The sequence below is a fragment of the Narcine bancroftii genome, chromosome 6 (assembly GCF_036971445.1).
Source record: "Narcine bancroftii isolate sNarBan1 chromosome 6, sNarBan1.hap1, whole genome shotgun sequence".
In the NCBI taxonomy this organism is placed as follows: Eukaryota; Metazoa; Chordata; class Chondrichthyes; order Torpediniformes; family Narcinidae; genus Narcine; species Narcine bancroftii.
The window spans coordinates 143876561-143889507 of record NC_091474.1 but is presented as its reverse complement, the minus strand read 5'-3'; the positions used below and the strand labels follow the sequence as shown (position 1 = coordinate 143889507).

Here is a 12947-nt window from a genome sequence, read left to right as displayed (position 1 = left end):
AACACTAAAAATAAATCCGTCGAAACATAAAATAGGTAGAACCTAATGAATTCATTTGAATGATACAGTTACGTTTTATGTGTTGCAATCCTTCTGGACTATTTATTCCAATGTAGTTTGAATAATTTTGAAATTTTTTTTGACAAGATTAGTCTTCAATGCAGATGCCTAAAATCAGATAAATGTTTAAATAGTTAGTGTGCGATGATCCCCACCACGGAGCAGAACCACTATATTTATCAAAGGAGAAAGAAAAAAATGGGAGGAAATACAGAAGTAATACGACTTTGAAGCAATAATCTCATGAAAGAATTTGTAGTGTGTCTAATTCTATCACTTCTCTGCCTCATTTGACGACATAGCCATAGCTTGACTTGCGTCCAAGTTATATTCTGGAAGTGGGGATGCAAATCGATTTGGGCGCGTCTATCATTCTAGGTGAAATATACTCATCCAAGCTCCAAACACCCATCAGCGGATCCTCACCCCAGCTGCCCGATCACCAGCTCCCAGCACCCTGACTCCCCACCCATCCAACATCCCAGCGCCCCAACCACAGATCCTCAATATTCCAACGTACTGGCCACAGATTCTATCCTACCTCCCTGCTACCCACCCATCCAAGCTTCCAATGCCCTGACCGCAGATCTTTGGCCTGGCTGCCCACCCATTGGAAGACCCAATGCCCCAAATGTGCAACTGCGGATATTTGCCTTGGCCATCTGTACACCACAGCTCCCAACACCCCAGCCACAGACTGGCTCCTAGGCCCCTTGAGTTACTGTTCAACATAAATTTGTGGTGTAAATTTTAACATTTTTATTAAGCACTATGGTGACCTCAGATGCATTTGCCATCCAGTCTGCAGGACTGAATATTAATATGTAATCAATGTAATTATTATTGAATAATGTATAGATTCAAAAGTAACATCCTATTAAGCATCTGTCATTTTTTTTTAAACATTATGCTAGTCATATGCATTTTGTGCAGCAGGCATGATCTTAAAGTATTACATGAAAGTTATGTGAATGTTTGCATTAAAATTGCTACTCACCTGTTACCGAAACAATGTTCAGCAATCGCCTCATGGTCTGCGGACTAATGTCACTGAACCAATCTTCAGTGACTAAAAGCTTTGTTAGATCAAAAGACATTTGCCTTGTAACTTGACGCTGCATCTGTCGGCGGCGATATGTATCCTATTGATACAGAAAATGATCACATTTTCCTTTATTGAAATATTGCCACAAGATCTTTAATTCAGATTAAAGTTTACTATTCCATTGGAAAAACATCATCATTGATATGCAATACTGAAACGCAGTGCTGAAAGATTACTAAATTTGTAATTTTGGGACCGTCGTTGGAGGAGGAGAAGCTTCTGACTCGGGAGAGCTGAGAGTGTCGGGAAGCAGCTTTGGTGAGTGTGCTCAAAAAGGGAGTGCAGGGTAACTTAAGGGTTAAACAGAAATGTGACAGGTGGGTGTGAGTACTACTGATAAAAGGTAGTGACAATTAAAAAGAGGGGAAGCTCAACCTGATCAGCCTGAGTGCAAGTGGCCCAGTGTAGGAGTGGGATTTAGAGGCTTTGACTCACAAGCCTTCAGCAAGCAGAGTCTGAGGATGAGCTTGTTTCCAGGTAAGATCTTTGTATTTAAGCTAGGAATAGATAATGGAGACAGCAGCTAGGGCAGTGGAATGCTCCGAAACCAGCATGTGGGAAATCAGACATAGCACAATTGTTCATGATGACTACACTTGCCAGAGGTGCAACTGACTGCAGCTCCTGGGAGATGTTAGGGAGCTGGATTAACTCCAAATCATTCGAGAGGTAGTGATAGAGGAGCTTCAGGGAGACAGTCACCCCACCCCATCCCTTCTCAAAAGTCACAAGGCAGGTAACTAGGTGACTGTTAGGAGAGGGAAGAGGAATAGGCAGACAGTACAGAGCACCCCCGTGGCAGTTCCCCTCAACAAATATACCATTTTGGATACTGTTTGGGGGTGGGGGGGTGGGGGGGTGGGAGGAGAAAGATCTACTAGGGGCGTTGTAGTGGTCACGTCTCTGACACAGAGGCTGACCCCTCAGTTCAGAAGGAAAGATTTTGGGGTTGGGGGGAGAAGAGGAGAGCTATGGTAACTGGGGAATCATTGGTTAGACGAATAGATAGGAGGTTCTGTGAATGAGATTGAGACTCCAGAATGGTATGGTTACCTCCGAGATCCCAGGGTCAGAAACGCCACTGATAAAGAGTTCGTAGCATTCTGAAGGGGGAGGGTGAGCAGCCAGATGTCATGGTCCACTTGGGGAGCAATGAGATAGACAAGAGAAGTGATGAGGTCCTGAAGAGGGAATATAGGGAGTTAGGAAAGAAATTAAAAAAGCAAGACTTCAAGGATGGTAATCTCAGGATTTCTGACTGTGCCATGCGTCAGAGAAAGTAGGATAGGAAGCTGTGGAAGACAAATGTGTGGCTGAAGAGTTGGTGAAGGGGTTCAGATTTGTGGATTACTGATCTCATCTGGGGAAGGTCTGACCAACACACCAATGGCATCATGAAGAAAGCAGGTCAGCGCCTCGACTTCCTCAGGAGTTTGTGGAGGTTTGGTATAACATCTGCAATCTTGGCAAAAGAGTGCTGATTGGCTACATCGCTGTCTGATACGAAAACACCAATATCCCTGAGCATAAAGCCCTCCAAAAGGTAGTGGACACAACCCAGGACACCACAGGCAAAAACCCTCCCCACTATTGAGTACATCTTCAGGGAATGGTGCAGTCGGAGGGCAGCAGCAATCATCAAAGACTCTCACCACCCAGCACACACTCAGTTCTCACTGCTGCCATCAGTAAAGAAATATAGGGGCCACAAGACTTGCACCACCGGGTTCAGGAACTGCTACCTCCCCTCCACCATCAAACTCCTCAATGACAAACTCAGAGACTCATTTAAGGAGTCTTGTGCACTTCATTGATTTTCTTTGTTCTCTCTGTATTGCACAGTGAGTTTACATTCATTATCTGTTTACAGTTCTTTTTTTGTTTACATGTTTTATACTGTGTTTATTTTTTGCTCTACTAATAAGTGGTAATTCTGCTGCTCCTGCAGGAAAAAGGAATCTCGGTCGTATGTACTCTGACAATAAATCTGAAAATGTGGTAACAAAGGAAATTGATTAGGATAGGGTAGTCTATATGGAATTTAGTAAGGTACTGTATTTGACAAGGTCCTTCATGAGAGACTTGCTCAGAAAGTCACGAGTCATGAGTTCCACGGAACCTTGGCTGTGTATAAAAATTGGCTTGCATTTAGAAAGCTGAGGGTAGCAGTGGAAGCAAAGTATTCTGCCTGGAGGTCAGTGACTAGTGGAGTTCCGCAAGGTTCTGTTCTGGGACCCCTGCTCTTTGTGAAGAAGTGGAAGGTCAATAAGTTTGCAAATGATATGAAGATTGGATGAGTTGTGGATGGTGCTGAAGGTTGTCATAGGCTATAAAAGAATATAAACAGAATGCAGAATTGTGTGGAAAAGTGGCAAATGGAGTTCAATCTGGATAAGTACGAGGTGATGCATTTTTGAAAGACAAACCAGAAGGCTGAGTACAGGGTTAATGGTTGGTTACGTAAGAGTGTGGATAAACAGAGGGAAATCAGACATCCCTCAAGGGATGATTAAGAAGGCCTATAGGATGATAGGCTTCATTAATAGGCGGATTGAGCTCAAGAGTAGAGAGGTCATGTTGCAACTCTACAAATCTCTGGTGAGAACTGTGTCCAGTTCTGGTCACCTCATTATAGGAAGAATGTGAAAGCTATGGAGAGGGTGCAGAGGAGATCTTCCAGGATGTTGCCTGGATTTGGAAATCAGTCTTGTGAGGCAAGGTTTGCAGAGCTGAAACTTTTCTCTTTGGAATGTGGTAGGGTGAGAGGAGACTTGAAAGATGTCTCCAAGATTGAGAGGCAGAGATAGGGTGGACACCAAGCACCTTTTTTTTCCAGGGCAGGAATAAGAAACCAGAGGATACATGTACAAATTCAAGGGAGAGAAGTTTAGGGGAGACAGCAGGGGTAAGGTTTTTAAAAAAAAAAAACACATTTGTGGGAGCCTGGAATGCCTTGCCAGGGATGGTGGTGGAGGCTGAAAAATTAGGGGCATTTAAGAGATTCTTAGGCATATTTATTGGGGAAAAAAAATAGAGGGTTAAAGCATAGGGAGGGTTTAGTTTTTTTTGAGGAATATATGGGGTTGGCACAACATCAAGGGCTACAGTGTTCTCTGCTTTAGGCAGGTAGAATTTCCTACAGAAGTCATTGGGTGTCTTTAAAATGACAGTGATGGTAGCATACACACAGACTATTAATTACTAATATTTGAATTTTTTTAAAATTATGGATGAGTAAGTGATTCCTCGTCAGACATATTCGATATTAAATTCATTACAAAAAGGGAAAAAACTTGTATTGTTTTTTGGATTTCAGTGTTCCACAACAATGCATAGCTATGAAGAGGATTATTCTTCACTCTAGCCTCTGTCAACAATTCGGCCCTCAATGACTAATCTCTCCATAATTAAATGTTGAACTCAGTCAATATAATGAGTCCAACAAGCAACAATACCTTTAGTACCACAACTGCTCCAGGCTGCACTTTCATAAATTACCATTATTTTTAAATAACCTAATCGCTAAAGCACACATTGCTCAGTTCACACTTTCACTCCAAGGAGAAATAAAGGAACTTTTTAACAATATACACACATTTCATTGATGTTCATGACTGCATTAATACCAGAAGGTTAAACAAAGTGAGAAATATTTTATTACAAAACATCTTGTATCATTATAATTTGTACTTTGGTAAATATATACTTTTTCTGTACAGGTCACAACAGGTTTTTATTTTCAAGATTTCCATATCCTGTTAAAACGATGACTTATTTTCAATCACCTCTTCAGCCATGAAATGCTCTTATTTGAACTATTTCTTTATATTCACAACATGAAAGGAAAACTGTCAATTTCTTACCCTTCGATTCAGTGCTGTTTTACTACCAAGTTTGGTCAATTCCCCCAGACTGTGCTGTGAAAGCTTTCGATCATTATCTTCATGCCAACCTACAATATGCAAAAATCAAGGCTGTTAAAATTTCCAAGCTGGTGGGACAGCAGCTCAAACAGGAAATGCAATGCAAATTTTTGCCACTGGTCGAACTCTTACTTGCATAATCTGAGTTTCCAACATCTCCATTAGATGGCACTGCTGCATGAATCTTTTTTGCACTAAGCCCACGGCTATTAAGATAAACAGGCAGATGGACTATGTTCCGCATATAGTCATGTCCATTTATATTAGAGTCCCTTAAAACACTGTTGAGATTTTGATTTATGGCTTTTATAATGATATGGGGGTCACTAGCAAAGATAGCAATAAAGGGACCCTTTGAAAACAGGACACGAACCTAGAAGTAAAATTAACAAAGTTAACCTCAAGCAGAATAGAATTTGAAACATTATCAAAATTTCTCCTAAGTACCTTTAATAGCAATAGCTGATTCCCCATACAGTTATTTCCCATAGCAGCCAAACTCTGAATCAATTTTACATTTCCTATTGCTTCAACCACTCTTCCAAATTAAGGAGCCCCAAACCAATAGGATATTTCATCTGCAAACTAAAGTTTAAAAAAAGTATTATAGGTCTGAGATAGTGCGTAACATAGGAAAGACTTTGCCGCTTTTCAGACATGTGAATGTTAGATGGAGGTGGACCCTACAATTCCAGTCTGGAAGCAGTGGCACATCCAGTGACATGGATCTTCTCCTTGAAATACAAAGAGATCAATGGGAAATCTTCAGCAGATCGGGCAACATATGTGTCAAAAACAATAAGATTTCAGGTCTGGTAACTGTTATGACACAGACCAGCAGCAATAGAAATTCAACAAGACAGTGTTATTTTAAAAAATATATATATTTATTAATAATTACTAATAACACATCTTACTTAAATCTACCCCAACTATGCGTAGGTGTGTGTGTGGATTACCCAAACCATTACAGTCAATTCAAAGTTCAGACTTTTAAACTGATGCTCAGAGTAATTATGAAGGAGGTGGGAGACTGAGCAATCAGACTGCCAAACTCACAAATTCTTGTCAAATTGCTTCCAGAGGAATGTGCTTTTATACAAATGGTTTCACAATTCCCCTCTTCCTTGTGTAGGGGGAAAAGAAACATGCAACTTCCAAGATGCTTCCGAAACCCAGGCATGGGTCAGACAAAGTTACCATCAAAATGGTCCTGATCCAAATGCAGGAATGATCGTGCTTCCTTTACCCAAATGTGTATTAATCAAAATGACTAGTACAATGGTCAAGGTGGTTCAATAATTTTTCTGACAAGGAGAATCAGCAAAATTATCCATTTCACACAAAGTCACTCCACCTTTGTGTTTATCAGATGATACCGGATCAATAAATAAAACCTGTGTCTTTAAGTGTCCCAAACACATGACTCATAATCACGTCTGTCTGTATATGTCCCATCTGTTTTCTTGAAAACCATTATTCTTTTGTTTTCTTTCAGAACATTAACTTTGTTTATAGTTATCACTTAATGGTGCCTGAGTCTGTGAGCTGTGAATGGTTTACAGCTTATTTTAACTTATAACCCACTAATTATTTCCATTCATGCTATTTACTTCAGGTTCCATCATAAGCTTTTAATACGGTGGTGATAATTACTTACTGTGTCTAGCATCTGCAGAACTTTATCTTGCTCACATGCATCCAATCCATCAATAACAACCACAAGTCGAGTTTGATTCTGAGTAAAGCCATCAATCGACTTGGCCATCCGGGCCATGAGCTCCACTTCATTCTTTAGAACCTTTCAAAATAAATGCACAATGTTTTTGGCACCTCTATTTTAAATGAATTAAAACAATTCCAAAAGTGTAGTAAAGAAAACAAGATTAAAAACTAAATGAAAACTACAGATCTAGTCAATGTTGATCCATATATTGACAATACAAGAATAATGTGTATTTGCTTTCTTCTATTTACAATTCACAAGATTATGCTTAGTTTATGAAATTTTATTTTTCACCTGGCAGCATTTCATGACATTTCTCATTTCAATGATTTTATGTTTAAGTTTAGACAACAAATGCCAAATGGTGGACATGACAAACAATTCTAATAAAAGTTTTCATTGAACATTAATTCATGCTCTGGCAGAATAACAACTACTATTGGAGATTGAAAAAGTTGAAAAACTTAGTACAGGAGTGCCGATGCTTGTCTACTGTTGAGGCCCCTCCAAACAGATGAAATGATTAGCACAGATATGTGCCAAGATAAGCTACAATGTTGGGAAGTAGTTTGGAAAGCTTGATTAGTTTCACATTTCGACCCGGAAATTTAATTGAATAAAATTGAAGTTTTATCAGTGGCCATAACTCATTAAGCTGCATTACACCATTCAATTTATCAGCAAGAGTTTTATCAATCAAAAAGAGGAATTCCAGAATAAAAAAGGCATTGTCAAATTGTCAAAAGGAGAGTCAGAATCAGAATTGATTGTCATCAGCAAGCCACGAAATTTGCTGTTTTGTGGCAGCATTACAGTGCAAACATTTATTATAAATCACCTGACCAAAAAAAAGTGCACAAAAAGTCAAAGTAAGGTTGTGTCTTTGGTTCATTGATCATTCAGGAATCTGATGGCATTAGGGAAGAAGCTCTCCTTGTGCCACTGAGTACTTGTCTTTTGGTTCCTGTACCCTTTCCCCTATGGTAGCAGAATGAAGAGGGCATGCCCTGGGCAGTGGGGGTCCTTGAGAATAAAGGCTCCTTTCTTAAGACACTGCCTCTTATAGATGTCCTCGATAGAGTGAACTCTGATGGCTGTGAGGTCGCAAGATTGGAATTGTGCCTGGCCACAGTTATGAGTGTACAGTGAGTAGAGCAGTGGGCTAAGAACACATCCTTGATGCGTGCCCATGTTAATAGTCAGTGAGGAGGAGATATTGTTTCCAATTTGTACTGACTGTTGTCTTACAATGAGGAAGTCAAGGATCCATTTGCAATGGGGGTGCAACCAGCCAAAATGCTCTCCCACAGTACACTTATAGAAGTTTTTGAGAGTCTTTGGAGACATACCGAATCTCCTCACACACCTCCAAGTCTTTTTTGTGATTATGTCGATATGGAGGCTCCAGGACAGATCCTCGGAGATGTTGACACCCAGAAATTTGAAGTTCTTGAGCCTCTCCACTTATGAGCACTCAATGAGGATTGGATCCTGTTGTCCTGACTTTCCATGGTTTTGCTAACAATGAGTGCACAGTTGTTGGTGTGACACCACTCAACAAGCTGATCTATCTCCCTCCTGTACACTTCCTCATTGCCGTTGTGATTCTGCCGACAATGTTAACTTGAAATTGCTAAACCAGGGATTGGTAAGTTTTCAAGATCCAAAAGAAAAAAAAACTCATGAAATGGGAGAAAATAATTTATGATTTAAAAAAAAAAGCCTTTAGTTGAAAAACAAATGTAAAATATTTCTATGAATGAACAAATAGGAAGAGCGTGGCTAGGTAAAATGTGTACCCTCTAGACTAAAGTTTCCCAAACTGGGTTCCTTGGAAAGGTATAGGGGTCTTGAGGAATAAATGTCAGAGATTAATAATTATCTACCTGTTTTTCTTTAAATCACATTATCTCTGTCTTTAATTCAATTTGTTTCTGGGACGGCAACAGTGTACTCCACCCTAAGAAAACAAAATGGTGTCATGAGGCCTGACGTCAGCAGTGCAGACATCAGGCCTGTGCATCATTTTAAACCAATGAGAATCCAATTTCTTTTGGCGCAAAGCAGGCCATATTTTAAAGATATTCCACGTGTGCAATATTAAGAAACATGTATCATTGGATTAAAAAAGAAACTAGGCGACAGGATGATTCATCTGAGGAAAGTACTGAGGTGCCACTGTTTTTTCATGAAGATTCTTCGTTTATGCCTATATTGGAAAAATTAAATGTTATAAAGAGATGATGACAAAAATTATTCGTCACTTGGATTCACCTAAGCCAGAAATAAAGAGACACCAGATGCATAATTTTCATATTATGCAGAAACGAAAACAAAATACAGAAACTGACTTGATGCTGCTCCTGGCAATAAGGATACAACTATCTAATATTGTGCTCAACATTAAGAAGATCTGTGAGGACAAGAAATAATTTAATTCATCCTTATATTTAAATTAGAGGCAACATATTATTTCAACGTTGAAAATGGTAAATTTATTTACTTTCTTACTATGCTTGTGTATATACCAGCTATTTTAAACTGTAATTGACGATTGGGGTTTCATGATTTCCAAGTTCTCCCCAAAAGGGTTCCATGAGCTAAAATGTTTGGGAAGCCCTGCTCTAGACCAACCATTTTCAATGGGGGTAACAGCATCTTTAAGTAAAAGCCTTGTTTTCTTTTTACCTCACATAAATATTTTTCAATGTTTTATTTTAAATATTTGGTAGGAGTACAGAAGAAACCACAAGGAAGTGGGCCCACAGCCAGAAAAAAGGTTGAGAATGGTTAATCTAGACAGCATGGCTGGTGAAATTCAGGGGGCTAAATGCAGATAAGCCACCAGTTCGTAATACTGCAGAGTCAGTAGACTTATTGGTTGAAATTGTTGACAACCTGCTGAACTCTGAAAGGATGCCAGAAGATTGGAAAACAACCAGTATGGCTTTCTTGTTCAAAAAATGAAGAAAATCATTAGGAAGTGAACTACAAGCCAATCAATTTAACAGCTATTGTTTGCAATAATCAAAAAGGAAATATCAAGTCATTTAGGAAAGATGAAATACATACAACCAGTCAGCATGGTTTTACGAAAAGTAACAGGGAGAGTTGATGGAGGGGAAACCTGTAGATGTGGTATTTAGATTACCAAAAGGCATTTAAGATGCTGCATGGAGGCTGGCGCACAAATTAAAAAGCCATAAAATAAGAAGAAGTGCATTAGAATAAACTGGAAAAATGGTTGTTTCATAGAAAATAGGTAGTTCGAATAAATGGGTTCTTTTCAGTTTGGAAGGGCATAAACAGTAGAGCATTGCAGGGGCTCCCAAGAAATGTAAGAAATAATGTCAAAGGTTTTTCGTTCATTTAACAGGTGCAAAATACTCACTTTCATGAAACCTTCAGGCTTTAGTTTGTGAAGTTTTGAAGCTGCTAATAAAACTCGCTTTCTTTGGGAGTGAAGGACAGAATCTAGAACCTGCCACCATGTATGACAGTTCAGAACGAGAGCTAGACCAATGATGCAAACAATGGATATCAGAATAGCGTTAACCGTCAGCTGTTCCTCGTCTGCCTTGAAAACAGCCAGTAGCAAGACACCAGCAACAAAACAACCCAAGATAAAAATAAAGATGACAAATGAAGGGATACAGCAGGTTTTTTTCCATTTCTTCACTCCTTTTTTCCCTGTAAAGATACAAACCAAGAACATTAATGTTACTATTCATTTTCAAAAGTAACACACCATGCAGAAATAAACCCAGTAAAGAAAACTCAATTTTTAGTTTATTTTGTAATTTTGCATTTGTCATGCTGTGAACTGTTTTGGTTCTCCTACTTCAAGAAGATATCATGATTGGAAGCTGTTCGGAGAAGGTTCATCAGGATGATCTAGGCTAAGGAGGGATCATCTTCTGAAGAAAGATTAAGCTGCATCTGTATTCTTGGAGTTTAGAAGATGAGCATAATCTTATTTTTAACTGACATAAGAGGGCCATTTGGCCCAAGGAGTCAGGAACAAAAAAATGTTATGTGAATGGGACTTCGTGGAAATTAGAATAGTGACAGCAATGTTTGAGAAGATTTCATTTCAGGCAAGGCTGGCCAGGAGTGCACTGGAATAATCCAGACTAGAAATAACAAAGGGAAGTATGAAGTTTTCAGCAACAGATGAGCTGGAGCAGGTGAGAAATTGGCAGTTATCGGGACGGGAATATTCAATGAACTTTACGTTCAAAAGTCATCGAGGTCAAATTGGATATGAATGTTGCCTCTGTTTGTAATGCTTTCACAGCAGATTCATACCTTGTGTATCTTCAGTCTTGAAGACTCTAAAAAGTCTTGTTGCCAGAAAACCAAACTCTTTTTCACAAGCATCAGAAAGAGTTGCAATCATCTCAGCCATAGATGTTTCACCACCAACACTAGACAATCTGTTATAATCTGTAAAAAGAAATCTTTTAAAAACAAAAGTTTGAAATTAGTTAAACATTAAATCACTGAGAATAAATTTGAATGTACTTCAATATAATTTTAATTGGAAAATAGAGAAGACCACTGATAAAACAATTCAGAAGACAATATTTAGGAAGACAATTTATATAAATGATAACAATGTAGTTTAATGTACCTTGTTTTTTAATTGCTGTCAAGAACAACAGATTTCAGACATATTTAACATATTAAGTGATTTTCTTTTCCTTACTCAGAAGAAGGATTATGAAATATACATCAGAAAACATAGCCCAAGACATTTTGCATACCATTATCGCAAAGCCACTTTATTTTTTGAACTCGGATGACTATGAATATTTATTATATATTTCTTGTACTCTGGTCTATTTTTAATTCAATTAAGTATACAGTTGTTATTTTTTAATCTAAAAGTACGTGTTTAGTTACAGCAAGAAAGAATTTTGGTGCATATGTACAGTGTACCTTTCATGTGACAATAAATGCATAATGAAATAATGTTCAACACTCCTATAACCTTTATTAAACAATGGGATTGGAAGATGAGAGAAATATTGGCCTGCATCCTCATTGTAATTCCTATTTTTATGCATTTATATGTAATTATGCATTAAATGATATTTAAAGAATGACAATTTTTTTAAAATGGCTGATGTTGGAATCTGAAGTACTGGAAACATGCAACAGGTCTAAAATATTAGATACTTCTCTTTCCATAAATGCAACCCGACTCATCGCTGCTTGGTTCAAGTGTTTTCTATTTCATATTTAAAATACACCATTTTATGGCTGAACGACTGAATGAACTGCTCATACTAACTCTCTGAGACTCTACTATTTATTAAACAATATTTATTTATTTTATATAGGTAACTTATGTATTGTGTGTGTATACATTTTTGCACTGATGACAGGAGAATGCTGTTTTGTCGATTGTACTTGTAATAATTGGATGATGATAAAAAAATTTGAATTTAACATTATATTACAGAATAGGTAAGGGTAACAGAGCTCGTTTCTGAAGAATAAACTTAATATTCATTTGATATAGTGACTTTCCCTTCAATGAAAAATGGAGTGTGGAGAGTAAATGGAGAGACCTGCAAGTAGTTGAAAATTGTTATAAAATATTCGAGACTTAGAGAGTTTAGAAATCGGTATTAGGTGATTACAATTTTTATCTTTACCTGACAGGCAAGGCTCTAGAAGTCTGTTCTGGTAGTTCTGGTGGGTTTACAAACATCAATTTAAGCAGCAGCTCCAGATAGCAAATTTGCAGAGCAAGTTTAGTACTCAATACCCAGGCCCAATTCCAATTTTCTCCCTCTTGACGTCCACCAAAGTAAATAATTGCTTTGTAAGTTAAAAATAAAAATTTATTGTGGTACAATATAAATAACTAGGAGAGAAAACAATAACATGAGCTGTCAAGCAACATCAACATTTGTAGAATGCAGTGTAGTTCAACATTTACTGGAAAATATTGACTAGATTTACCAAATGTGTCTTCCTGTTTTCAGACAGTCTATGAGCTCAAACACTCGATGGACAGTTATCATTTTCCTCAGCATTTCTGAAATTAATTGTTTGGATTCCATCCAGATGGAATATATCAGAACTATTCAACAAAAATGGAGAATAGATAATGTTGAATTGA

General features: G+C 38.1%; 1 protein-coding gene across 5 annotated transcripts in view; it reads right to left on the bottom strand.

Annotated features, from left to right (window-relative positions):
- LOC138736554 (kinase D-interacting substrate of 220 kDa-like) overlaps nt 1-12947 on the bottom strand; it is a 135058-nt gene that overhangs the window by 53520 nt on the left and 68591 nt on the right. For all 5 annotated transcript variants that reach the window (XM_069886242.1, XM_069886244.1, XM_069886241.1 and 2 more), the window contains exons 15-21: nt 12478-12643; nt 11123-11274; nt 10206-10504; nt 6749-6889; nt 5221-5461; nt 5029-5117; nt 1058-1202 (exon numbers count right to left, since the gene is read on the bottom strand). In XM_069886242.1, the coding sequence (XP_069742343.1) occupies nt 1058-1202; nt 5029-5117; nt 5221-5461; nt 6749-6889; nt 10206-10504; nt 11123-11274; nt 12478-12643 (1233 nt within the window). The remainder of the gene's footprint in view (nt 1-1057; nt 1203-5028; nt 5118-5220; nt 5462-6748; nt 6890-10205; nt 10505-11122; nt 11275-12477; nt 12644-12947) is intronic.